The 27,062-nt window shown below is 45.7% G+C and overlaps 2 protein-coding genes across 2 annotated transcripts; both read right to left on the reverse strand.

The window, feature by feature from the left end:
• Positions 1-490: 490 nt before the first annotated feature.
• On the reverse strand, positions 491-14,923 carry LOC310701839 (nuclear factor 7, brain-like). The gene is made up of 5 exons (XM_083493282.1): positions 14,066-14,923; positions 11,317-11,412; positions 8,932-9,165; positions 6,505-6,527; positions 491-2,317 (listed from the first exon to the last, which is right to left on the reverse strand). The coding sequence occupies exons 1-5, from the start codon at positions 14,453-14,455 to the stop codon at positions 2,107-2,109; spliced, it is 954 nt and encodes a 317-aa protein (XP_083349408.1). The 5' UTR covers positions 14,456-14,923; the 3' UTR covers positions 491-2,106.
• Positions 14,924-16,945: 2,022 nt separating this feature from the next.
• On the reverse strand, positions 16,946-25,169 carry LOC310701720 (nuclear factor 7, brain-like). Its single transcript, XM_083493015.1, has 5 exons — positions 24,485-25,169; positions 21,989-22,084; positions 20,679-20,912; positions 18,558-18,580; positions 16,946-17,880 (listed from the first exon to the last, which is right to left on the reverse strand). The coding sequence occupies exons 1-5, from the start codon at positions 25,088-25,090 to the stop codon at positions 17,634-17,636; spliced, it is 1,206 nt and encodes a 401-aa protein (XP_083349141.1). The 5' UTR covers positions 25,091-25,169; the 3' UTR covers positions 16,946-17,633.
• Positions 25,170-27,062: the final 1,893 nt, after the last annotated feature.

Raw genomic sequence — 27,062 nt, forward strand, 5'->3', positions numbered from 1 at the left:
CTCAAGATCTACAATGCAAGAAGCTATCTGATGTAAGAAGACTGCCACCCTGACGCTTTTAGGCCACAAGTCACATGATTATCAGGAGGTGCAGAAATGTTGTTGCTCTTGCCTAACAAATGAGAGGTGAGTCATTCACATGAAGTCAGTTTGAGCCTTGCCTATTACTGAGGCGATTTGCACACTGGGGCTTTTCTCCAAATTGACATCATTCGCTCACTCATATTGCAGAGAAACTAGCTAATGCCAGCTGAGGTTCTGCAATGCTATTCCTTCTCCTTCATTACGTTTCAATCAGCTGAGGGTTAATAGTGCAGTAATATACGGTTATATAAAAAAGATACACGAGCTATAACATCTGTTAAAATTAATCATTACATCAGAATGCCTGCTGAAGTAAAAATGTCTTCCCCATGCACGTTTATCAGGGAGCTATGAAACAAAACTTCCTGGCAAAACACTTAGGCTAGAATAAATCACAGACACTTAGTTTGGCATATAAGTTAATATTTTACTCAGAGTCTCCAGAAATTACAGCAAACAAGACTCCATCTGCTGGAAGTAAAACAAAGAAAATAGGTTCCAAATGACTTAAAAATTAAAATGCATGGTTTCCTTACAAAAGGATCATGCAATCTTTGGGTTAACAAAGATACAGGCTTTAAAATATCCCTTTTGGAAAGGTTCAGTTCAGTTGGTTTTTCTTTGGTTTTTCCAAAATTGGCCATGGCAGTTGCCAAAAAAGAAAAAAAAGGGGGAAATACAGGACCATTTGCTTTGAAGGTTGTTAAGGTCAAATGGACCAATGAGGACAAAAAATGTGGAAGCCAGGCAGAAATTACAAGGACCCTTTTTTGCAGAACCAGAGAAGTACAGCTCACAGCTTCTGTTTCATTGCTGAAGACACACCACTTGGCTCTGCTCTTTGACAATATCAGTGTCCTCCTTCCAGCATGGAATTATCGTTTTGGGGTTAGGGAGAGGCAAGTTGTTGTCTATTATTCAAATTGTGTTGTGCTTCTGTGCTATAAGCTGATCCTGGGATCTTCTTGTGAGGAGTGGTTAGTGTGTGTGTGTGTGTGTGTGTGTGTGTGTGTGTGTGTGTGAGAGAGAGAGAGAGAGAGAGAGAGAGAGAGAGAGAGAGAAATCTTTATTTATAGTCTGTTCCTTCCAACGTCATCGGCGAACAATGCAACATTTCAATAAATCACAATTTTAAAAAGTATTCAGTAATTAGGTAGAAACAAGACAAATCAACAGAGGATACAGGTCATTTCAGAGGGCCGAGTCATAGGAACGTGATATTCTGCAAATCGGAATGTTTCATGCAGATTTTGCAATCTTTTTTAAAAAAAATGAAACTAACTTTACAAAATACTATAGAGCAGGAATGGGGAACATTTGGCCCCTGGGGTTTCTGAACTACAATTCACACCACCCCTAGCTGCCAATCATATTAGCAGGGGGCTGCTGGGAGCTGTAGCTGAGCAACATCTGGAGGGCAAAAGGTTCTCCACATCTGCCAAAGTGTATGCCATCTAATGCCCATGCTTGGGTTTGCCAAGAAAGAATGAAATAATACCTGCTGGCAGTGCCAGCTTCCACTTCTGGGGTCCTGGGCAAGACCACAACTTTCCTCACACAGCTGTCAATGGTCCGCCCCCTGGCCACCCCCACTGCTGCTCAGGGGGAAAAGGATGTTTTGGACTACAACTCCCATCAGCCCCAGGCAACACATGCTGGCTAGGGCTGGTGGGATTTGTAGTCCAAAACACCCGAAAGGCACCATTCCAGCAAAGGCTAATATGGGGTGTGTTTTCAAAACAGCAAGCGTAGCTTCCTCAGAGCTGCCTCAAAAGAAGCTACCAGTTCCCTCATATTGTTGTTCTAAAGCCTGTCCAAAAATATTACCCTCCATTAAAATTGTAGTGGTGCCACTAGTGGAATTAAGGGGGATGGGGAAGAGAGAAGGGGTGGGTGGTGAGAAAATAATAATAATAAAATCAGAGCACTGTCAGTACTATAGTTCAATTACAGGCCATCACTCACAGCCAAGCAGATAACCGCATCAAGACCATCTATGTATAAAAGGTTGGGGTTGGGGTATCAGTCCCTGGGCCCAATATATTGCAAAAATTTCTTCCACACATCAAAATCCAGCGAGGCCTCCAATTTCTCAAGGGCTACAGCCGCTGACATCACAATGCCACCAGAATTATATTCCGTGCCACTGTTCTCGCTTTCATCGCTGTCACATTCTTCCTCGAGCCCAGCCTCTTCTTCGCCACTGTCTCCTTCGTCCTCGCCCACCGCAGTTCTGAGGGAGGAGAACACAGCTGTGTATACCAGATTGCCAGAGAGGGCTTTCCCCATGGATCACACCCCGCTTGCCACTAAGCGCCTTGGGCTGCCTACTGGGAAGTGTTAACAGAGAAATCTGAGGGCTCCCTTGGGCAAAAAAACAAGGACACTAGTCAGGAATGCCAGAGCAAAACAGCAGCCAGTAGGCTTGGTCTTTATTGAAGACTGTCGCAACAGGACTCCCACCTGCCACAAGGTGGAACAAGATGGAAGCCCCGAACAAAAGAGAACCCAAACTTTTATTAGCTGCTAATCCCTATGTTCCACCCCCCCAAACTACATCACTCATACATCACGGTTACATCATGAAAGGGGAGGTCTGGTGGCAGTAATCTGAGCATCCTGGACCCTGCCCCATGGCTCTCCTTGCCCTCCAGCAAACACCCATCAAGTGTAACAAAAGAGATATTTACATTTCCCTGTTTCCCAGCCAAGTTAATCACACCCTTTTGTCATCATCTGGGTTTGTTATTTCTGGAATGGCTACCTGCCTGCCAGGTATCAGGCAGAGGGGCTGCTGAGTAGCTGAGCTCACATGTCTATATGAATTTCTGAAGTTTTCCCAGTGAACCAGTACATAGATACATTTATCAGTGAACTGCTACATTTGGTATCGTGCAGCAAAGGCCCTTTGAATAGATATGAAGAAACTGTGATGAAGTGTTTTGTGGGGACAAATCACAAAAGTCAGAAAAATGATTGTGCTGTTTTTGGTAGTGGACTGCATGTGCATGATATCTGCTGGAGGGGCAACCCCCCAACCTATACACATAAATTCCTGCAACAGTAAGGTAAAGGTAAAGGGACCCCTGACCATTAGGTCCAGTCCTGGCCGACTCTGGGGTTGCGGCGCTCATCTCGCTTTATTGGCCGAGGGAGCTGGCGTACAACTTCCGGGTCATGTGGCCAGCATGACTAAGCCACTTCTGGCGAACCAGAGCAGCACACGGAAATGCCATTTACCTTCCCACCGGAGCGGTACCTATTTATCTACTCGCACTGGCGTGCTTTCAAACTGCTAGGTTGGCAGGAGCAGGGACCGAGCAACAGGAGCTCACCCCGTGGGGATTTGAACCGCCGACCTTCTGATCGGCAAGTCCTAGGCTCTGTGATTTAACCCACAGCGCCACCCGCGTCAGGAAGGGTCAAAACATTGCAGGCCTTTCAGTAAGAAGCCAAAGTAGCCCCCAAATGACATCAGCTTGAGTATTTTGCTCACGGAGGCACACCTTGCCTGATTGTTTTGTTTCCCTGACTTTAAATAGTTTGGCGGGTTGCCTAACAAACCATGGTTAAGGAAGGGTCAATTGGCTTCCTTGCTGGTGGCGATGCTGCCGGCTGGCACAAACCCACAACAGGGCCTTCTTAGTAGTGGTCCCATGCTTACTAAAAGCCCTCCCTGGTAAGGTAGAATCATAGAATTGTGGAGCTAGAAGGGACCCTGACAAGATGGCCATCCCGCCTCTGCTTAAAAACCTCCAAGGAAGGAGAGTCCACAATCTCCCGAGGGAGACTGTTCCACTGTTGAACCGCTCTGTTACAGGTCTGTCCCCCTCATTATTATTTTTTGGGGGGCAGATTTCTTCTACCCTGAGAATATTTGGGGGGAAGGCCACAATAAAGGGGCAAGGAAGGGTGTGATAAAGATCTAATAGGAATTAAATCATCACATTATTCATTTAGTATGATAAAACACATGTTACCTGCTCTCTCAAAAAATGGAGGGAGTGGAAATTATGAAGAGTTTCAACTTTTGATAAAGAAGGGCAATTTGCACCATAGCTGGTGCTTTTCAGACAAAAAGTATTAATGGGACATTGCTGGGGGTGGGGTAGGAATCCAAAGGCACAATCTAATCAAGGAGAAAATGCACAAAAAAGTGCACTTGTCAACATTACTTTCTAGGAAACCTGGAGTTTTATCATACATCTGTCCAGAGCAGAGATGGGGAAAAGAACCTTTTCGGCTGGAGGGCCAAATCTTTGTCTTCCCACAAACCCTGCAGGCCAACTCTAACGGAAAGGTGAGACCACCCACCTGTCAACCATCGGAAGTCAGGTAATTAACCATGTGATTAGCAGGTGAGTAGTCCTGCCCACTTGTCAAACTTGGTTCTCAGAATTGAACTCCCTGCACTTCAGAAAACGAGCAGCGAGTTCAAATCCTGCTTAACAGCCATAGGATCCAGCCTTGTCTCTCGCTGCCCCTTGCTGGATGTCACATTCGATTGCTGCTGCTGCGAGCGATGGAGGGAAGACCTGCTCTCTGCTGCAAGGCCCATTTTCACCTGGCCTAGGGGGCAGGGTCCACACCCACCCTGAACAGCTAAAAGAGGCTCCTGGGAGGCCACTGGGACAATGCTGTGATCACCAATAGTCAGCATGGATTTCTGAAAAATAAGTCATGTCAGACTAACCTGATCTCGTTTTTTGACAGAATTACAAGCCTGGTAGATGAAGGGAACACAGTGGATGTAGTCTACCTTGATTTCAGCAAGGCATTTGACAAGGTGCCCCATGATATTCTTGTAAAGAAGCTGGTAAAATGCGGTCTTGACTATGCTACCACTCAGTGGATTTGTAACTGGCTGACTGACCGAACCCAAAGGGTGCTCATCAATGGTTCCTCTTCATCCTGGAGAAGAGTGACTAGTGGGGTGCCACAGGGTTCTGTCTTAGGCCCGGTCTTATTCAACATCTTTATCAACGACTTGGATGATGGACTCAAGGGCATCCTGATCAAATTTGCAGATGACACCAAACTGGGAGGGGTGGCTAACACCCCAGAGGACAGGATCACACTTCAAAACGACCTTGACAGATTAGAGAACTGGGCCAAAACAAACAAGATGAATTTTAACAGGGAGAAATGTAAAATATTGCACTTGGGCAAAAAAAAATGAGAGGCACAAATACAAGATGGGGGACACCTGGCTTGAGAGCAGTACATGTGAAAAGGATCTAGGAGTCTTGGTTGACCACAAACTTGACATGAGCCAACAATGTGATGCGGCAGCTAAAAAAGCCAATGCAATTCTGGGCCTCATCAATAGGAGTATAGCATCTAGATCAAGGGAAGTAATAGTTCCACTGTATTCTGCTCTGGTCAGACCTCACCTGGAGTACTGTGTCCAGTTCTGGGCACCACAGTTCAAGAAGGACACTGACAAACTGGAACGTGTCCAGAGGAGGGCAACCAAAATGGTCAAAGGCCTGGAAACGATGCCTTATGAGGAACGGCTAAGGGAGCTGGGCATGTTTAGCCTGGAGAAGAGGAGGTTAAGGGGTGATATGATAGCCATGTACAAATATATAAAAGGATGTCACATAGAGGAGGAGAAAGGCTGTTTTCTGCTGCTCCAGAGAAGCGGACACGGAGCAATGGATCCAAAGTACAAGAAAGAAGATTCCACCTAAACATTAGGAAGAACATCCTGACAGTAAGAGCTGTTCGACAGTGGAATTTGCTGCCAAGGAGTGTGGTGGAGTCTCCTGCTTTGGAGGTCTTTAAGCAGAGGCTTGACAACCATATGTCAGGAGTGCTCTGATGGTGTTTCCTGCTTGGCAGGGGGTTGGACTCGATGGCCCTTGTGGTCTCTTCCAACTCTATGATTCTATGATTCTATGATTCTAACTCTTGCGTTGGGGCAAGTGGCTAAAATATTTCAAACGGGTCTAGTTTTGATTCCTCCATTTCATTTTTGTTGGGTTGGTGTTGGTTACAATGTTTAGTCGGGGTTGGCGGTTACTTAATACTTACAGTATTAACTGTAAACTGTTTCTTATTATTGCTATTACTGGTTTTTTTATTGATTTATCGGTTTGGCATAGGATATATTGTTTTCTAATGGCTTGACGTTTTGTTGGGTTTTATATGTTGTAGGCCGCCCAAGTGTTGCTGCGGAGACCCAGCCAGATGGGCAGGGTATATAAATTAACAAATATTATATATATTATATTATTCTTTGATGTCAGGTGTGCGGCAGGCGGACGTGGTTTGTGAGGGGCCGAATGGGAAGGCTGGTGGTCTAAATCTGGCTTCTTTGGGTAATGGACTAAAGGGGTTCAAACCAAGGGTCTTGTGGGAAGAGATATTTTCTGAAGACGTTATGGCACGGGGTGAAATATGAATTCATGAACTTACTCGTACATCAGTTGCTTGAAGCCCTGCATGAAAGAGAACAATTGAGATGTAGTCAGTGAGCTCTTCCTTTCTTCACCGGCCCCTCAAAACATGGAAGAATTAACAGCGCTCCCCTCACAACATCAGAGCTCACGGATGCAAGTCCAGCCAGGCCCAATCAAAGTCAATTTCTCCACATTCCTGAAGATACTTCTACTGTTTTTCTGTATTTGATTACATACATATGCTTTCGGGTCCTGAAGTGTTCACCGCTCCAGTACTTAATATGTTGAGCGGTATAAATATTTGCACAAACAAAATAAGCAAGACTATAGTAATAATTAGGATTCTTTATCAAGTGCCTACAAAGAAACACCCAAGGGGCAACTATACATAAAAGAAAAATACAAGCAAGTGTAAAATGATACAGGCATAAACAAAGTCTTGTGATTGCCTGTAAGAAAGCTTATTGCTCATACATAGTAAATGAGAAGACCGGTATGCTCAAACACTGTTGGACTACAACTCCCATCATCCTTAGTCATTGGCTAGGCTGCCCGAGGCAGATGGAACTGGCCTTGTTACAGGTGCCACGTATTAAGAAATCAGTGATGGAGGTGCCTTCATTGTACAGTGGTACCTCGGGTTACATACGCTTCAGGTTATAGACGCTTCAGGTTACAGCTCCGCTAGCCAAAAAATAGTACCTCAGGTTAAGAACTTTGCTTCAGGATGAGAACAGAAATCGCGACAGCGGGAGGCCCCATTAGCTAAAGTGGTGCTTCAGGTTAAGAACAGTTTCAGGTTAAGAACGGACCTCTGGAATGAATTAAGTACTTAACCTGAGGTACCACTGTACTCCTTTTGGCGCCAAATAAAAAGATTTTTGTTTATGCAGGCCTACCCAGATACATATGGCATTGACATGTAACTGAATCTGTTTTTGGTTTTTTTAAGCTTACTGTTCATTTTAATCATTGTTCTATGTCTTAAATGTTGTATCCAAATGTTGTGTTGAGGCCCAAAAGTTGGGAAAGGCTGGGTTACAGTATCCCCTCCCCCCCCCCCCCCCCGAGATAAACCGTGGGTCAGATTGATAACTCAGTTGGTTAGAGTGTGGTGCTGATAATGCCAAGGTTGCAGGTTCGATCCCCGTATGGGACACCTGCATATTCCTGCATTGCAGGGGGTTGGACTAGATCATGGGAAGGCAAACTAAGGCCCGGGGGCTGGATCCAGCCCAATCGCATTCTAAATCCGGCCCGTGGACAGTCTGGGAATCAGCATGTTTTTACATGAGTATAATGTGTCCTTTTATTTAAAATGCATCTCTGGGTATTTGTAGGGCATAGGAATTCGTTCACCCCCCAAAAAAATATAGTCCAGCCCCCCACAAGGTCTGAGGGACAGTGGCCAAGTTTTGCTGACCCCTGGACTAGATGATCCTCACAGTCCCTTCCAACTCTACAATTCTATATATTGTGCACATATAAAGAAAGGCAACCTTAGAGCAGAGCTTTCCAAACTGTGTGTCACGACACGTTAGTGTGTCAGTTGCAATGTGTAGGTGTGTTGCTCAAACGCTCCCCATTCTCCTCCCAGGGCTGGAAAGGGGTTAGTTTAACCCCCAATTTGCTAGTAAAACTGAATTACTTTGTCGCATGTCTAAAAAGTGTGTCTCCTACATGAAAAGTTTGGAAAGCCCAGCCGTAGGGCTTGATAACAACCGAATATGTGAATTAAGAGCAGGGGTCAGCAAACTTTTTCAGCAGGGGGACAGTCCACTGTCCCTCAGACCTTGGGGGCGGGGCGGACTATTTTGGGGTGTGTGTGTGTGTGTGTGTGTGTGTGTGTGAATTCCTATGCCCCACAAATAATCCAGGGATGCATTTTAAATAAAAGCACACATTCTACTCATGGAAAAACACACTGATTCCCGGACTGTCCACGGGTCGGATTTAGAAGGCGATTGGGCCACATCCGGCCCCCGGGCCTTACTTTGCCTACCCATGGTTAAGAGTGATGAGAAAAGCAAATTGGCAGCCATATTAAATCAGATCTAGTCTAGCCGTATTGCTTAAAGCTAGCTATCATTATCTGGCCAAACTACCGTATTCACTCGAATCTAATGCTCACCTTTTTTGGGCCCAACTATGTTGTGCAAATTAAGGTGTGCATTAGATTCGATGGAGCATTTACATTTGCCATAAAATGCTTTTTTTTGTTTTGTTTCAAGGTTTTGAAAATTGAGGTGTGCATTAGATTTGATGGTGCGTTAGACTCGAGTAAATACGGTATGTTCCCCTCACCCACTTTCCCCATGTCAGCTCATGCCCAAAGAATCCACTTAACCTACTTGTGGAACCCAATGGATTCCATGCTCTTCCCTGGCTCTGAAAATCTCATCCAGTCTTTTAAGGTAAACCATTCATAAAAATCTGCTCTTACCTTCAGGAAGGCCACATGGTCTGTGGTTTCTAATGCTGCTTTAATCCTGGCAATCCTCTTTGTATACGAAGATGCTTCGTCTTTCAGATGTCTTACGGCATTCTTCATATCCTTCAGGTTCTTCTTGCTTATCTTCTGGACTCTGTTCTTATAACGTTCTTCCTTCTCATGCAAGATCTGGTGGAGAGCCTCAAACTCTCTGGAAATGCGACTCAAGGTGTCTTTAGTGCAATTCTGCAAGGGGTAGAAAAACCGAAGAAGCAAGGAGAGATTTTTTTAATCTTAAAGAGAAAAACAACAACAGCCGTGCAGCAAATACCTTCCGATTTACGAAATCCGTTTTTAAAATGTACAATGGAAATCGTTGAATATATTCAGCTTCTAAATTGCAGTTGCTTCCCGCTTTATTATTGCAACTGAGGATCAGGCCCACTCAAACACAGGTGGGGTGACTGAATCTGCTTCATCTTCTTGCAGAAACAAGGACGGTAGTTGTTACAACGCTGTATAGGGATCCGCAGGGGTGATTCAGATAGCCATTTGGAGCATGGGACTCCCTCAACAATTATGGGCCTAATTGAAAGATGTGTGTTTGCTGGTCCTGAATGGGGTAACCGTGTCCCTGAAAGACCAGGTGCACAGCCTGGGAGTCATTCTGGACTCACAAGCTTTCCATGGAGGAGGCAGCTGTTGAGGTGGTTTAGCCAAGACTGGAGCTCTTTCCTTTTTGCTTGATTTTAGTCAGACCTGCAAACAGGTGACCCACTGCCTAGCCAGAAGCAGACTGCCAGCCACGTATTGTTGTCTTCTAGAGTCTCAAGAAGCCAACACTTTTCAGACTATTGCTAACTTACTCTCCTGGTGCACTTATACCTCATGATATTAAGAGGTATACTGTAAATAGGGAGCCATAACAACTATTTAAATACAGGGCTGGTTTTGTATTTCAGTTATCTAATACAGTGGTACCTTGGTGTTATGTACTGAGTTGAATAGGATCCAAACTGCAGCAGTCTGATTGGTCCTAGAACAATAGGATTCAGAATGCAGCAGTCTGATTGGTCCTAGAACAATGCAGCAGTATGATTGGTTGGCAGGAACCACCCAATCATGCTCCAGATAGAAGTGAATCCACAACCTGATTGGCTTACAGTAGAATTCCAGAATTCACCAATCATGTGCAGCCCATTGTGTAAATAATGTATATAAAGCAGATAGTTTGAGGGGACATTCATTCATTCCTCCTCACCACTATGAGCTGAATAAAGAGCATGACATCACTTCGCGACTCTGAGTATATTTCACTTGGGTTAAGAACTTAATTCGTTCCAGAGGTCCGTTCTTAACCTGAAACTGTTCTTAACCTGAAGCACCACTTTAGCTAATGGGACCTCCTGTTCTCATCCTGAAGCAAAGTTCTTAACCCAAGGTACTATTTCTGGGTTAGTGGAGTTTGTAACCTGAAGCGTATGTAAACTGAAGTGTATGTAACCCGAGGTACCACTGTATATGTATTTGGGTATCTCTTAAGATATTGTAACCAAATGTTTCACGATTATTCCCCAGTTGAAAGAGCAGGTTTTTTGGTCTATGTTTGGATACAATTGAACACCAATTTTGAATCAAGATGGTGGACTGGTCCTTTCAAGACTGCAGTAACTTTACCCACCGATTTCAAAACTGCACCAATTTTTGTTTGTTTGGTTCTTAGCATTCCTGAGCAATGCTGGGTACAAGACAGCTAGTTTATTATATTTTTATCCTACCTTTCCAGCAACAAATTCAGGATGGCCAATATCATTCTCCACCATTCCTCTACTTTCACACATTTTAACCTTAGGCCAAGAGATAGAAACTGGCATAAGGAATTCAACCTTGAACCTATCTTGGAGTAGACCTTTGAACTGTTAGGATATTTCCGTTCCACCTTAAAAGGGAGCAGGCTTTGGGAGTCACAGAGTCTACGCATGTCCTATTCACAGGATGTTTATGTTCTGATATTCCTTTCGTTTTCTCAGATGGTCAGAGACGCTGACTGAGAATGGACGTGTTTTCTTTTGTTCTGTTCATGTTCTAAATAAAGTCTGTAAATATGCTCTTCTGCTCTTCTGCGGTGCAAGCTTTTGACTGTGCTTTCTGCTGAAAGAGGGTGCACCAGCCTAGGAATGTGGCTAGGAATTTCCAAAGGCTTTGTGCCCCTAACTGTTGGATCTGCGTGACTACGGGAGGCCGATGGACGTCCAGAACTCCGGCTTGGGGGCTCAGATGGACGTTATCTCCCTGGCAGTTTCCCAACATGAACTGGCCTACCCATCTTGCCCCATTCCTACAACTGAAATCTTTTACTTACTCCAGGTACAGGTCTGTGTGATGTATATCATTTACCTCTATCTCTGAAATTTCTTCTAGCTGTAAAGATTCGGCGGCACCAGCGGTCTCTAGGAAATTCTCCAGTTTTCTTATCATTGTCTCCAATTCCCACTGTGTAGCAGAGAAAGCCAGAGACATTGAGCATAAAACATGTCTATTTTTCGTTTATCAAAACAGGAGAGGCAACACTTGTTACACATATTGAAAATACACTAAATCATATAACCATTAAAAAAAATCACCAGGATCCTTGCCATGGGGGGTTGAAGGCCATGGTGGGGGGTGGGGGGGTGAGACGAGAGAAAGGGTAGCTATAGGAAACTCTAGAAATACGTTTGTGATATGGTGTTAATGTGTACTTATTTGTGTGTGTGTGTGTGTGTGTGTGTGTGTGTGTGTGTGTGCATGTACACACACACATTTTTATATTGTAAATTGCTTTAAGATCTCTTAAAATACCAAGTGGTATATAAACGAAAATAGTAATATAATACAGGCTAAAAAGGTATATTACAGGGCTAAAAATGAGTATGACAAGGCTGTATATTGTATCCTTGCTTATTTAACTTATATGCATAATTGATCATGCGAAAGGCTGGGCTGAATGAATCCCAAGCCGGAATTAAGATTGCCGGAAGAAATATCAACAACCTCAGATATGCAGATGACACAACCTTGATGGCAGAAAGTGAGGAGGAATTAAAGAACCTTTTAATGAGGGTGAAAGAAGAGAGTGCAAACTATGGTCTGAAGCTCAACATCAAAAAAACTAAGATCATGGCCACTGGTCCTATCACCTCCTGGCAAATAGAAGGGGAAGGAATGGAGGCAGTGAGAGATTTTACTTTCTTGGGCTCCATGATCACTGCAGATGGTGACAGCAGTCATGAAATTAAAAGACTCCTGCTCCTTGGGAGAAAAGCAATGACAAACCTAGACAGCATCTTAAAAAGCAGAGACATCACCTTGCCAACAAAGGTCCGTATAGTTAAAGCTATGGTCTTCCCAGTAGTGATGTATGGAAGTAAGAGTTGGACCATAAAGAAGGTTGATCGCCGAAGAATTGATGCTTTTGAATTATGGTGCTGGAGGAGACTCTCAAGAGTCCCATGGACTGAAAGAAGATCAAACCTCTCCATTCTGAAGGAAATCAGCCCTGAGTGCTCACTGGAAGGACAGATCATGAAGCTGAGGCTCCAATACTTTGGCCACCTCCTGAGAAGAGAAGACTCCCTGGAAAAGACCCTGATGTTGGGAAAGATGGAGGGCGCAAGGAGAAGGGGACAACAGAGGATGAGATGATTAGATAGTGTTCTTGAAGCTACCAGCATGAGTTTGACCAAACTGCGAAAGGCAGTGGAAGACAGGAGTGCCTGGCGTGCTCTGGTCCATGGGGTCACGAAGAGTCGGACACGATTAAACGACTAAACAAAAACGAAAAGGTAAAGGACCCCTGACAGTTAAGTCCAGTCGCAGACGACTCTGGGGTTGCGGCACTCATCTCGCTTTACAGTCTGAGGGAGCTGGCATTGTCCGCATATGGTTTTTTCCCGGGTCATGTGGCCAGCATGACTAAGCTGCTTCTGGTGAAACCAGAGCAGTGCACGGAAATGCCATTTACTTTCCCGCTGGAGCCATAACTATTTATCTACTTGCACTTTTTGGCATTCTTTCGAACTGCTAGGTTGGCCAGAAATATAGGGCTAGAAGAGTATAATGGAGGGGTAAATTAGTTTAACAGGAGCATTGGACTATGGGGAAAAGAAGCGAGAGATGTTCCAGCAGGGGTTGCTAGTCCATCTGGGACACTGGGCAAACTTGGAATTTTGAGAAAGTTATGCAGGTCGGGGGCCAGTCACAAATAGGTGCTGTGCTGCGTGTGACATAATGGATGCCACATTTAAAAGAGCATAAACATATACACAAAAACCAGTTTTTAAATTCACCTTGTTGATGAAGGGCAGGTGAGAAACAAAATTAAATAAAAATAACATATCCTATTGCATTTTCCCACACCCCAGTATTAGCCTCTGACCAGATGGTTTTACCATCAGCCAACCTTCCCCTCTCCTATTTTTTAACTTCTTGTCCTGATATAAGAGAGGTATGCAGAACTGGAAAGTTTGCACAAGGTTTTTGTGACGTTTTCCTTGGTGTTGCAAAATCCCCCTTGGGGCAATGCCTTCATTTTAAAAACGGAAAGCGTAATGCTGGTGGTCAACAAAAGAGGTTTAAAGACTATAGCAAGGCAAATCTTAAAAAATGTAGGATAAACACTGACACCTGGAAAACACTGGCCTGCGACTGCTCCAGTTGGAGAGCAGCCTTTACCAAAGGTGTCATGAAGATGCTCGAACTCAGCAAGGGAGAAGCGTGCTAAGAGGAAGGCACGCTTGGCAATTCCACACCGTCATCAACTCCCACCAGGAAACCAAGGTCCCCACAGTGGAAGGACGTGTGGATCCAGAATTGGCCTCCACAGTCATTGTTAAGATCGTGTTCATGGAGTACAATCTTACTCGGCTACAAGTGATCTCCAAGGAAGCACCAGCAACCTGGGAAGTAATCCCTATTTAACCAAAGCGAAGCCGACTTCTGTGAGGGGGTGGAGAAGGCACGCACGGGATTGGACCGCACGTCTGAACCCGACCCGCGTGTCACCACTGCTACAGCCGCTTCCCGGGCTCCGAACAGAGAGAGAAGCCTTGGCGTCGACTACCTGCGCGTATTCGACGGCAAAATACGCAGAGGCCTTGCAACTAACCTGCGCGTCCTTCACAGCATTTTGGATGGGCAGGAACTCGTGGTCCCGGTGGCGTGGCAGATCCCGGCAGATCACGCAGATGGGGACGCGATGCTGCCGACAGAAGAGCTCCAGCGGCTCCTCGTGCTCCTCGCAGAAGTTGCGGGCGGCTGCCGGCAGCGGCTCGCCGTCGAGCTCCAGGCGGTGGGCTTTCTGGGCCACGTTGGACGCCAGCTCCTGCGGCCCGAAGGGGCGGCGGCACTCCGGGCAGCTCCCCGCGCCCTGCCCGACGGGGACGCAGCTGTTGATGCACAACAGGCAGACGTTGTGGCCGCAGCCCAGCAGGTTGGGCTCCTGCAAGACGGAGAGGCAGATCGGGCACAGCAGGTCCTCAGCCAGGTTGGACGCCATGGTCCCCGGGAGCAGCTGCGAGCGCCCCTCGCCCTTTCAAACGGGAAGAAGAGGTGCGCCCACCCGCGCAGCGCCTTGCTTCGAAGCGCTTCTGCCCGCCCGACGCCGGCTCAGTGGATCCGCAGTCTTTCGAGTCTTCTTTCTCCGGAAAGAGGTGCGGGGAGCGCAAAAACGCAAAGGAAACTGAAGTAGCCAAGAGCGCGCACGACCAGCTGAAGCAGAGGCCCCTTGTGCTCTTAATTAATAGCCCCTTCCACCAGCCCAGCAGGTGAAGCGTATGAAATTCCTTCTTCGAGGGAACTTTTAAAGGCGCAGGAGCCCTGTCTCCGTTTGCATTTGGCAACATTCCGTTGCTCCGACCAGCGAGCCGGCTGTCCATTTCGTAGAGATCATTTTTCTCAAATAAGGCAAGGTCCCCAAGGCTAAAGTATTTTTCGAATGTTGTATATTTTCATATATTGGCCCTTTTTCCTACAATTTTTGGGGCCTTTTCGTTTTTCTTTTCTTTTTCTCTTTCCCTTTGCATCACTTTATTTCTTTTTAATTGAAATCTTTTAAATAAAATATTAATACCCCCCCAAAAAAACCCCAAACCAAAAAACCTAAAGCTAAAATAACAAGGGAGATCTTTTAAATAAACTATTAATACCCCCCAAACCCAAATAAAAAACCCTAAAGCTAAAATAACAAGGGAAAGGAGCGAAACTTTAAACGCTAACACATTGTGGCTTATTGCCCAACCCTATGCATCGAAGATATCCGGCTTAATGTCAGAATAGGCTTGTAAGCACATTTTGAGTAACAAAATTCAGCAGTACATATTACTGTAAAATATTGTTATAGGGTCGTTTGGAGCAGGGGGGCAAGAGCTCCCAAACACTTAGATTTAGTAAAGGATTAGAAATTAAGGGATAAATTCCTGAATTTAGCTGTTCTTAGGAGGCTAGTCTGGTGATGGTTTACTGGGGGGGGGGGGCGAGTCGTTGAAGAACCAATGGTGCTGAGGGCCAGTCATGAGCCCCTCAAGGGAAGGTCATTGAATCTGTGAAGTGGGGGTTGTGAGGGTTACAGGGGGCACGATGACACCACAGGGAAAAGGGCCTTTTGAAACAGAGGGTGACAAGGGGTGGTGATGTAAACCAGGCATAGGCAAACTCGGCCCTCCAGCTGTTTTGGGACTAAAATTCCCATCATCCCTGACCACTGGTCCTGTTAGCTGGGAGCTGTAGTTAGGGCCATCTTATCCATGGAGGCTAGTGGTGCTTGAGAGGTCATAAGAACCTAAGGAGGAACACTGCTGGTTCAATGGCCAATGGCCTGTCTAGCTTAGCGTTCTGTTCTCACAGTGGCCAGCCAGATGGAGAAGCCTTCGAGCAGGGACCAAATGCAACTTCACCACTCTGCCCACTTGTGTTTCCGTCATTTCAGCACCTGCCGGACTAAAGATGTCGTATATCTAATAAGATGCCTGTGCAATCTACTCTATATTGAATCAATCACATGAGCGGTCGGTGTTCAGATAGGGGAGCATCATTCCCGCATTAGAAATCAGGTTATGGATGCATCACTTGTAGAGCATTTTGTGACACACCTGCAGAGAGACATGGACCTTCTTTACATGGTTCTTTGGGTAAATCAGAAACAACAAGGGATGAGGAGAGATTATGTAAGATTGCTACACCAACAAGAAACTAAAATAATTTTCTTATTCAAATCCCTGTATCCTGGGGGTTTGAACACGGAATTAGACTTTAATTATTTCATTTAATTGTTCTGATTATATGGCTACTGCTATCATTCACTGCATTAATTGTTGGATTTTGTATCTTTAAATTTTCTGAATTTGTACATGACTCAGCACTCTCAGCATGGCCTATTTAATGCCTCTAAGAGTCGGCCCCCAGTATCAGCTTTCTACGCTTCTTAGTGAGTGCTGATCTCATGCTATTTGATGTACCTGTTAGAACCATTCTACGTTTTTTGATCATCCATTGAAAGGCTTGTTTGCCTCTTTCAATACCAATGGACCATATTGTCTAATTTTGTTCATGCAACAGTGATAGACTTTTAATTTCTGTGTGTTTCCATTACATATTCTCTGTTTAAGAATTGCTACACTTGGAGCTTCTATTATCGCATGATTGCAGGATCGGGACTACTGAAAGGCTTGTTTGCCTATATGATTTTGACTGACTACCTTCTCTAAGAGGCCCATCAGGAACTCTGTTGGTTTAACTACATGCTGTGCAGTGCTCCTTTTCTCTAGAAAAAGAGGTGCCGCAACTCACCACTATAAAGAGTTTACAGCAGCGGTTTCAGCAGGGTTACATGTGTGTGTGTTAGGCCCTGGTTTGGGGATCGGAACTGGTTTGTGAACTTTAAACAACAGCCCTGTGGTGTGTGCGCCAAGGTGGAAAGCCCCAAGAAACAGCCTGTGGTCTTCTTTTTCTTTTTGCAAGGGAATATATGGACATATAACGAGACCAAGAATGAGAGTTCAAAAGTTTTATTTTCTGGTTCAGTGGGTGAAGAGAGATACCAAAGGAAGATAAAAGACTGTTTATGTACACAACAACAGCGGCAAGAATTCTCCCAGCCCCAAAATGGAAACAAGTTCTGCCAACAAAAGAAGAGTGGCAGATGATTGACTTTGTGGAATTGGCAAAGCTGACAGGAAGAATCCGAAACCAGCAAGATCAAGTATTGCAAAAGGACGGGAGTAAATTCATACGATATCTGAAAGATTACTGTAAGCAATTAACATCACTAGCAGGGTTGTCTGAAGACTCGTAATGAAGAATTTTCTCCCTTTTTATTTTAACATAAATTTCAGTGACTTTTGTAATGAGCTAATCAGAACTGGGAAATGTATAAAATGCAGTGATATAAAGGTTTCCTTTGAAAGCCGTGAGCTGGGAGGGAAGGTAGTCTATAGGCTCAAAAGAGCCGGAGAGGTAAAGTGGATAGCAATGATGTGATTATATATTATTAAATGGAAAACTAATAAAAATTATATTTAAAAACCACACAAAGTCTTTCCCCCCTAAATACACAGCTAGGACATCCTCTCCCTTATACTGCCCTATGCAGTATGGTACAGCTCCCTCCCTCTGAGTATAATGCGTAAAGGCAGAGTGAGAAAACGGTACACTCTGTAGTGTGAGAATGCAGAGTGAGATCAGTTCTCTTCCTGGGGTTCGATACCTTGCAACAGTTTCCCCCAAGCTTCAAAATCCAATGCCACTTTGAATTTCTTGAGAGATGGAAACACTGGCACCACATTTTTCTCATCGTCTCCAGGATGTTCCTCCTTCTCTTCACTACTTTCACTACTTTCACCCTGTTCTTCATCAGCCTTCTGATCTTTCTCTTCAGCTGCATTCTTGTCATCTTTGTTTTCCTCCTCCTCTATTGAGTCTTTGGCTCTGAGAAAACAAGAAGCGTCTGTTTACTGGGAAAGGATGATCTGCCCCACTGCCCCCCGCCCCAAAAATGAGGCCAGGCTGATCTGCGGCAAGTCCTGCAACTGGTTGGAGAAGCCACTAACTTTCAAAGAGAAACCACATTTTTCAACTAAGCCAGAGCAACCTGGATGATCAACGTTTGTGGCTTGACAGGTGTTCCATCAGAATAAATTTGAAAGGAGGCTTTCGGCCACGTGGAAGGTACTTGACATTATCTTAGAGCTATGTTAAGTGCTGCAGGGAGCCGCCATTTTAATTTCATGCCCACCCGATTGTGGGAAAGCAATGATTCCGCACCATAGACTATGTAGATGGGAGAGTAATGTGAATGCAGTAAAATGGTCTTTTTAAAAAACTGAGCTGCGTTCAGTTGGGGATGAGGACTAAGGGGCCAAACCAGAGGTGGGAAACCTCAGCCCTGGAGGTCATTTTGCATTTATTGCTGCCCTGTCTGATTTCGCCTCTGGCTCTGCCTGTCACTGGGATGTGGCCACAGACGGTTGCCCCAAAATGAATGTTGCTCTTGGGCTGAAGAAGCCACACCCCCACACCTGCCACCAGGTGAAACCAAGGACACAAGGCATGTCAAAGAAGGGAACCACAGAGGTGCCACACAAGAATGAATTCCAGACACTTACTGCTGCATCAGCTCCTGGAAGTCCTACATGAAAGATAAACAAGTTTAGTGTATTGATTTACAGCATCTTCACAGTCAATTAGAAAGAATGACTAGAAAGGGCTTCCTCTCGCTTCAGATGTCATCTGGGAGCAGCTGTTCGATCAGACTGCCACAGCAGGAGACATTGGAAGATTTGCTGGAAGCCCAGCTCCACCCAGAACCTCCTGCCCCAGAACTGTGCCAGCTGGTCATTATAGGAACAACCGTTCAGAAATAGGCGTCTGCGTTTTGCTTTTTATTCTCCTCTTCCCTCCCTGTCCCTTTTTCCTTGTGTGTTGTGGGTAGGGACTGTTTTGTTTTGACTATGTAAACTCCTCTGGGAGCCTTCTTGGCTGAAGAGCAGGGTACAAGTGCTCTAAAGAAAATAATTAAGAAATAAATGTGGCAGCCAGGTCACCATCACCACCATAAAATATGGCTATTGTTATCATTTCCTCAAACAACATCTAACTGGCAAAAAAGGGTAAACTGAAAATAGTAAAAAGAGACCCTCATGGTTTGGCAAGAAGTGATCCAGGGTTTGGCGACATCCTGTTTGGGTTACTCTAGTCAAGTGCCTCATGCTGGGCATGCCCTTAAAGGTGTTCTGGAAACAACTGGAATGTGATGCCAAGCATGTCTGCTGGATTCGGATGGTATAAGCACCTCGTTCTCTTGCCTTCTCTGGCTTCCATTCGGTTTCTGGACTCAGTTCAAAGGGCTGATTTTTGACCTTCATGATCTGGGACTCCTGTAAGTAAAAGGTAAAGGTACCCCTGCCCGTACGGGTCAGTCTTGCCAGACTCTAGGGTTGTGCGCCCATCTCACTCAAGAGGCCAGGGGCCAGCGCTGTCCGGAGACACTTCCGGGTCATGTGGCCAGCGTGACAAAGCTGCATCTGGCGAGCCAGCGCAGCACACGGAAACGCCGTTTACCTTCCCGCTGGTAAGCGGTCCCTATTTATCTACTTGCATCCGGGGGTGCTTTCCAACTGCTAGGTTGGCAGGCGCTGGGACCGAACGACGGGAGCGCACCCCACCGCGGGGATTCAAACTGCTGACCTTTCGATCGGCAAGCCCTAGGCGCTGAGGCTTTCACCCACAGCGCCACCCGCGTCCCTGGGACTCCTGTACTTCTGTCTAATCTCAGTGTGTGGGCCTCATCCACCCTCCAAGAGGTTTCCGTCTGCCTCCCCACCCCCCGCTTCGCTCTCAAGGAACCAAACAATTTTGGCACTAGCAAACAGATAGGCACAAGGAAGAATTCAACATTGCGCTAAGGCGACAGTTCCATCAGCGCAAGCATTTTAGCGTGACAGATGAACGATCTGCCCTCCCCTTCTCCCATGTGCTATTCCGGGGTTCCCCCTGACCACCCAAATCATTTTTAGAGGGCGCATGGGAGAAAGCCCTCTTGCACCAGCAAGAGTCCTTATCTGAGCTTCCAGGTAAAGGTAAAGGGACCCTTGACCATTAGGTCCAGTTGCGGATGACTCTGGGGTAGCGGTGCTCCTCTCATTTTACTGGCTGAGGGAGCTGGCGTAAAGCTTCTGGGTCATGTTGCCAGCATGACTAAGCTGCTTCTGGCAAACCAGAGCAGCACACGGAAATGCCGTTTACCTTCCTGCCGGAGCGCTACCTATTTATCTACTTGCATTTTGAGGTGGTTTTGAACTGCTAGGTTGGCAGGAGCAGGGACCGAGCAACGGGAGCTCACACCATTGTGGGGATTCGAACCACCAGCCTTCTGATTGGCAAGTCCTAGGCTCTGTGGTTTAACCCACAGTGCCACCCGCGTCCCGGGCTTCCAGGAGTGGGACTCATTCATTGAATCCCACCCACAGTGCTGTTGTGGATGGAGCCCAACACCCGAGTTGGAAGAGTTGTTAAGAGTCTCCTATGCCTCTCACAAAGCAGTTTAACAATCAACCTCTCTTCCCAATGAATTCTGGGAACTGCAGCCATATTAAACCAGATCTAGTCTAGCTATATTGAATCGGATATTGTTATTTGGCCAAGAACTTTCAGTCCTACATCACCGCACACATCCACTGGACCGCATGGTGTTTTGCAGGTATGCCTCTGATCAGAGTTGGTCTCACCTTCAGAAAGGCCACGTGGTCTGTACTTTCTAACGCTGCTTTAACCTTGTTAATAATCTCAGTCAGGGAAGAAACCTCGTTTTTCAGGGTCGAAAAGGCATCTTGCATTTCCACCCAGTTCTTCTTCCTCTTCTCCTGGACCGTCCTCATAATAGCCTTCTCCTTCTCATCCAAGATCTGGTGAAGGGATTCAAATCCTGTGGAAATGTGATTTGCGATATCTTCGGTACAACTCTGCAAGTGGTGGGGAGAAAAAACAAACAAAACACACACACACACGAATTAATTTCATTTTTAGTGTTAGCGAGAAACAAAGCAGATATGCATTCAAGGCAAGAAAAATCAAACATAACAAAAGGGTGATTTGTCCCATCAAGAAGATTTTGAATTAGAAAAGTTCCTATGGAAAGTAATAATAATAATGATGATGATGATAATTAATTTATACCCCGCCCATCTGACGGTATTACTCAGGAGAACTTGTGCCTGGATATTATGAAACATAAAAATGGAAATTTAACCTTCACAGCCTGAGATCCAGGGCACCTTGTGATTATCAGGGACAGGGTCTTTTCAGTGGTGGTGCCCTGGCTTTGACACACTTCCCCACAAAAGCTTGCCTGGTCCTGGCACCTAGAGTCCAGTGTCTTTCCAGTGCCAGATGAAGACCTTTTTAAAAATTTCCCAGGCCAAGCTTATGCTGATCTGCTTCACCTGCACTCTTTCGATACCATTTTCAGGTTGTCTTCACAGATTTCAGGTTTGTTTGTTTTTAGCTTATTTCCGAACATAATTCAAAGTGTTGGTGCTGACCTTTAAGGCCCCAAATGGCCTCGGCCCAGTATACCTGAAGGAGTGTCTCCACCCCCTTCATCCAGCCCGGACACAGAGGTCCAGCACTGAGGGCCTTCTGGTGGTTCCCTCACTGCAAGAAGTGAAGCTACATGGAACCAGTCAGAGGGCCTTCTCGGTGGTGGCCCTCCCATCAGATGTCAAATAAATAAACAACTATCTGACTTTTAGAAGACATCTGAAGGCAGCCCTGTTTAGGGAAGTTTTTAATGTTTGATCTTTTATCATGTTTTTAATACTCTGGTCGGAGCCACCCAGAGTGGGCGGGGTATAAACAAACAAACAAACAAACAAACAATTGTAATGCATTAGTTGTTCTATTGTGCTTTCTGTACTTTATTGTAGGCAACAGTGGATTTCAAGGGTGGGCTATAAACAAGGACATTAATGCATGCTCTTTAAACCACAAAAAGTGTGGGGAAGCGGAGTTCCACAATCCCTTACTGTTTTTCCTTTACCTTTAGCTCTCCAATTGCCTCCTTCTGGTGTATTTTCTCCTCTTTGGCCTCCTTTAGACGCTCCTTCAGAGGCTTTAGGTATGGCTTCAGCTCCATCTGTGCAGCAGAGAAATCAACAGAGGTTAAGAAGGAAGGAAGGAAGGAAGGAAGGAAGGAAGGCAGGCAGGCAGGCAGGCAGGCAGGCAGGCAGGCAGGCAGGCAGGCTTCAAAAGCATGGAGGAATATGTGGCCAGGTGGAACTGCTGCTTAGCTCCGCCAGGTGGCGCCAAAGCTAGGACCACCTTAGCACAACAGAGGTGCTGCGTAGGGCATGATGGAGACCAGGGAGAATGAAGATATACCGTATTTTTCGCTCTATAAGACGCACCAGACCATAAGACGCACCTAGTTTTTGGAGGAGGAAAACAAGAAAAAATATATTCTGAATCTCAGAAGCCAGAACAACAAGAGGGATCGCTGCGCAGCAAAAGCGGCAATCCCTCTTGCTGTTCTGGCTTCTGGGATAGCTGTGCAGCCTGCACTTGCTCCATAAGACGCACAGACATTTCCCCTTACTTTTTAGGAGGGAAAAAGTGAGTCTTATAGAGCAAAAAATATGATAAGCAGTGCTTTTCCCCCCTTGAAAAATGTTTAGGGTTCTTGATGACTCAAGAAAATCATCATTTTATAGTTCATATCAGGGGGAAATAACTAAAGCAAATGGACAAAAGTACAAAGATTCACAAACTGTTTAGAGGTGTGCATACCCCTGGGTCCCCCCCAGGAAAAAAAGCGCTGGATATAAAGTTTTATAAGGACAAACAAGAAACAATATGTACAAAACAAAGGAACACAAATCTAAAATAAATATCACGCACAGGAATAATAAAGGACACAGAACTTCACTTGCAGAAATATAAATTATTAAATGTATTAATATGAATGGAAGTTAAATACGTTGTAGCTATTGCATTGTTGCAGGTTTTTCCCCAGTCAATGGGGCAGACACGGGTTCTTTGAGAAAAGTCTTGTTTTATTAAGCTGCACAGCTGGCTTCAGCAAGATAACTCTCAAAGGCTGGGCCCTGAACTCAGATTGGAGCTGCTTTTGATACCATGTCACAAACAAACCTCCATGGCACCAGAGCATGTGCAGAGTGTGATCACACAATTTTGCAAGAAAGCAGATGACAGTCTCCCTTCCCTTTCTGCTGACTTCTGCAATTTCTGATGAGGCAAGAAGGCGTTGTCTTGTGGCTTCAGCCTGCAGATGTTCAGACTGCTTTTTGGTGTCAAGGACTGCTGAGGCAAGCAGATTTTCTTCAGTCCTCAGTTCCTAATTCCTGCACTATTCTGGTAACTCGAGTTAGCCCAACCCTGGTGACTCACCCACCATGAGTTGGGGTGGCTCTTACAATATCTTCTGCTGTTCTTAGAGCAGTAAAGGTAAAGGGACCCCTGACCATTAGGTCCAGTCGTGACTGACTCTGGGGTTGCGGCGCTCATCTTTATTGGCCGAGGGAGCCGGCGTACAGCTTCCGGGTCATGTGGCCAGCATGACTAAGCCGCTTCTGGCGAACCAGAGCAGCGGACGGAAACACCGTTTACCTTCCCGCCAGAGCGGTACCTATTTATCTACTTGCAATGTGACGTGCTTTCAAACTGCTAGGTTGGCAGGAGCAGGGTTACTTAATTCTTCCCTCAGTATAAAGGATTATGATTAAGACTGAAAGGAAGCAGAATTACAGTGGATGCTCAGGTTGCAAACGTGATCCATGTGGGATGCGTGTTTGCAACATGCAGCGGTGTTTCTGCGCATGCGCGGGTTGCAATCCAGCGCTTCTGGGCATGCGCAAAGCGTGATTTAATCCTCCTGCGCATGCGCGACTGCCGAAACCCGGAAGTAACCTGTTCCAGTACGAAAAAATGCAACCTGAAGCGTCTGTAATTGGCTTTTTAATTGATTGATATTTTAATTGTAATTTGGTATTGATAAAATGTGGCTTATATTAGATTTTTATAATAAAAATTATTTTATACGTACTTTTTATATGTACCTTTTATATATAAAAAAAGGACTACCCTAACACGATCAGTTAAGCAGCAGTGAAGCTGTCGCAGCTCTGAAGCAGCGCAAAAACTACGTTTTCAAAGCCTAAATAAAAAAATTCCTTCCAGTAGCACCTTAAAGACCAACTAAGTTAGTTCTTGGTATGAGCTTTCGTGTGCATGCACACTTCTTCAGATACACTGAAACAGAAGTTGCCAGATCCTTCTATATATAGTGAGAAGGTGGGGAGGGTTTTCAAAGCCTGTTAGAATCCTTAGCAGACCTGCTGGGTTGTGAATTCCTGGTCTGATTTTTCTGAGCCAACATCCCTTGCAAATCACTTTGCCTGCCTGGGCTGAACGAGGTCAAACTGAGCCTGTGGTTTTGTAAGGCTGTCCTCACATGATGATCACCCACCGTCCGTCCCCCAAGCTCACTCAACCCCAAAGCAGAAACTTTGCCACTGACCTGCGCGCATTTCACAGCATCTTTGGTCGGCAGGAACTCGTGGCCCCGATGCGCGGGCTGATCCCGGCAGATCACGCAGATGGGGACGCGATCCTGGCGACAGAAGAGCTTGAGCGGCTCCTCGTGCTCCTCGCAGGAGCCAGCTGAGCTGGCCCTTGCCTGGGGCTCTTCATCCAGCTGCAACTTGCGCGCTTTTTCCGCGAGGTTGTCCAGAACCCTGTGGCGCCTGACCTCCCGCAGTCTGAAAGGGCAGCGGCACTCCGGGCAAATCCCTCTGCCCCAGCCATCGCGAGCGCAGCTCTTCAGGCAATCCAGGCAGAAGTTGTGGCCGCAATCCAGTACGTGGGGATCGCGGAAGAGGGAGAGGCAGACGGAGCACACCAGATCGTCCACCAGGCTGGAAGCCATTATCCCAGGGGCGGCAGGATCGTCGCCTGCGAGCGCGCTGGTCCTAAGGCACTTTTGCGCAAGGCGCCGCTTGAGGGAAAAGGCGCAGAGCGATTCTGCTTTCAGGTTCACTTCTGCATTGCTGGAAAGGGTGGAGCCGTCAAAGAAATCAGATTCACGGGGGTCATCATTTTCTCGCTGCTCACAGTTGTGCCTCATTCAGCTGCACTCTCCACACCCAGTTCCCTTGCACGATCCTTTTGGAGATCCATGTCTCCAAAAAGGTCTCCTGTCCGTAGAGAACTGGAACCCATTATTGGCATTAGAAAACAAGACCTAGCCCCCTTCATAGTTCAGAGACACTTGGATCCTCTAGGCATTGAAGCACAGGTGAAGAAGAAGAGTTCATAGAATCATAGAGTTGGAAGAGACCACAAGGGCCATCGAGTCCAACCCCCTGCCAAGCAGGAAACACCATTAGAACACTTCTGACATATGGTTGTCAAGCCTCTGCTTAAAGACCTCCAAAATAGGAGACTCCACCACACTCCTTGGCAGCAAATTCCACTGTCCAACAGCTCTTTTTGAAAATGTTATGTTTGTTGTGTACAACTTTTATGTAAAACTAATAAAAATATATATGAAAAAAAGGGAAAGACTTTGGAGGGAGGACTTCTGGATTCACAAAACAGTGTTCCCTTCCCCTAGGGCAAAAGTGCTACTTATAACAGGAAAAAACAAACACATAACAGTGGTACCTCAGGTTACAGACGCTTCAGGTTACAGACTCTGCTAACCCAGAAATAGTACCTCGGGTTAAGAACTTTGCTTCAGGATGAGAACAGAAATCGCGCGGCAGCTGTGGGAGGCCCCATTAGCTAAAGTAGTACCTCAGGTTAAGAACAGTTTCAGGTTAAGAACGGACCTCCGGAACAAATTAAGTTCTTAATCTGAGATACCACTGTAATTTTGAAGGCTAATACCTCACCTTCCCATCTAATAATTCCCAAGGTGGCTTACGAGTTCTACAAAGAACTCAGAAGCTCACATTAAAAAAACAAAACAAAAAAACCCCACAAACCCAAGCCAGCAGCACGTAGACCTATAATGTCTGACGTTTGGTGTGTTCTCTTATATTCTATTGGAAGCCAGAGTGGCTGGGGCAACCCAGTCAGTTGGTACAATTAATAAATTAATTAATTATTATTTTTTTTATTATTATTATTATTATTATTATTATTATTATTATTATTATTATTCTCAGTGTTGTGGGTTCAAGACCCACTTTGGGGAAAGATTCCTACACTGTGGCACAATGCAGGCAGCTTTTACCATCAGCCAACCTTCCCCTCTCCCATCGGGCTGTGCACAGCAGGTCCTCAGCCTTGTTGGACGCCACGGTCCCCGGGAGCAGCTGCGAGCGCCCCTCGCCCTTTCAAACGGGAAGAAGAGGTGCGCCCACCCGCGCAGCGCCTTGCTTCGAAGCGCTTCTGCCCGCCCGACGCCGGCTCAGTGGATCCGCAGTCTTTCGAGTCTTCTTTCTCCGGAAAGAGGTGCGGGAAGCGCAATAACGCAAGAGAACAGGAGTATCCAAGAGCGCGCACGACCAGCTGAAGCAGCGGCCCCTTGTGCTCTTAATTAATAGCCCCTTCCACCAGCCCAGCAGGTGAAGCGTGTGAAATTCCTTCTTCGAGGGAACTTTTAAAGGCGCAGGAGCCCTGTCTCCGTTTGCATTTGGCAACATTCCATTGCTCCGACCAGCGAGCCGGCTGTCCATTTCGTAGAGATCATTTTTCTCAAATAAGGCAAGGTCACCAAGGCTAAAATATTTTTCGTATATTGTATATTTTCATATATTGGCCCTTTTTCCAACAATTTTGGGGGCCTTTTCGTTTTTCTTTTCTTTTTCTCTTTCCCTTTGCATCACTTTATTTCTTTTTAACTGAAATCTTTTAAATAAACTATTAATACCCTCCCTAAACCCAAATAAAAAAACCTAAAGCTAAAATAACAAGGGAAAGGAGCGAGACTAAACGCTAACACATTGTGGCTCATTGCCCAACCCTATGCATTGAAGATATCCGGCTTAATGTCAGAATAGGCTTGTAAGCAGCTTGCAAAATATCTCTTTTTAATGTTAAGGCTGCTGTCCTAACCGCTCTTCTTCCAGAGTCAATCCTATGGACTTCAG

This window comes from Podarcis liolepis (genome assembly GCF_965112155.1).
Source record: "Podarcis liolepis genome assembly, chromosome: 2".
Taxonomy (NCBI): Eukaryota; Metazoa; Chordata; class Lepidosauria; order Squamata; family Lacertidae; genus Podarcis; species Podarcis liolepis.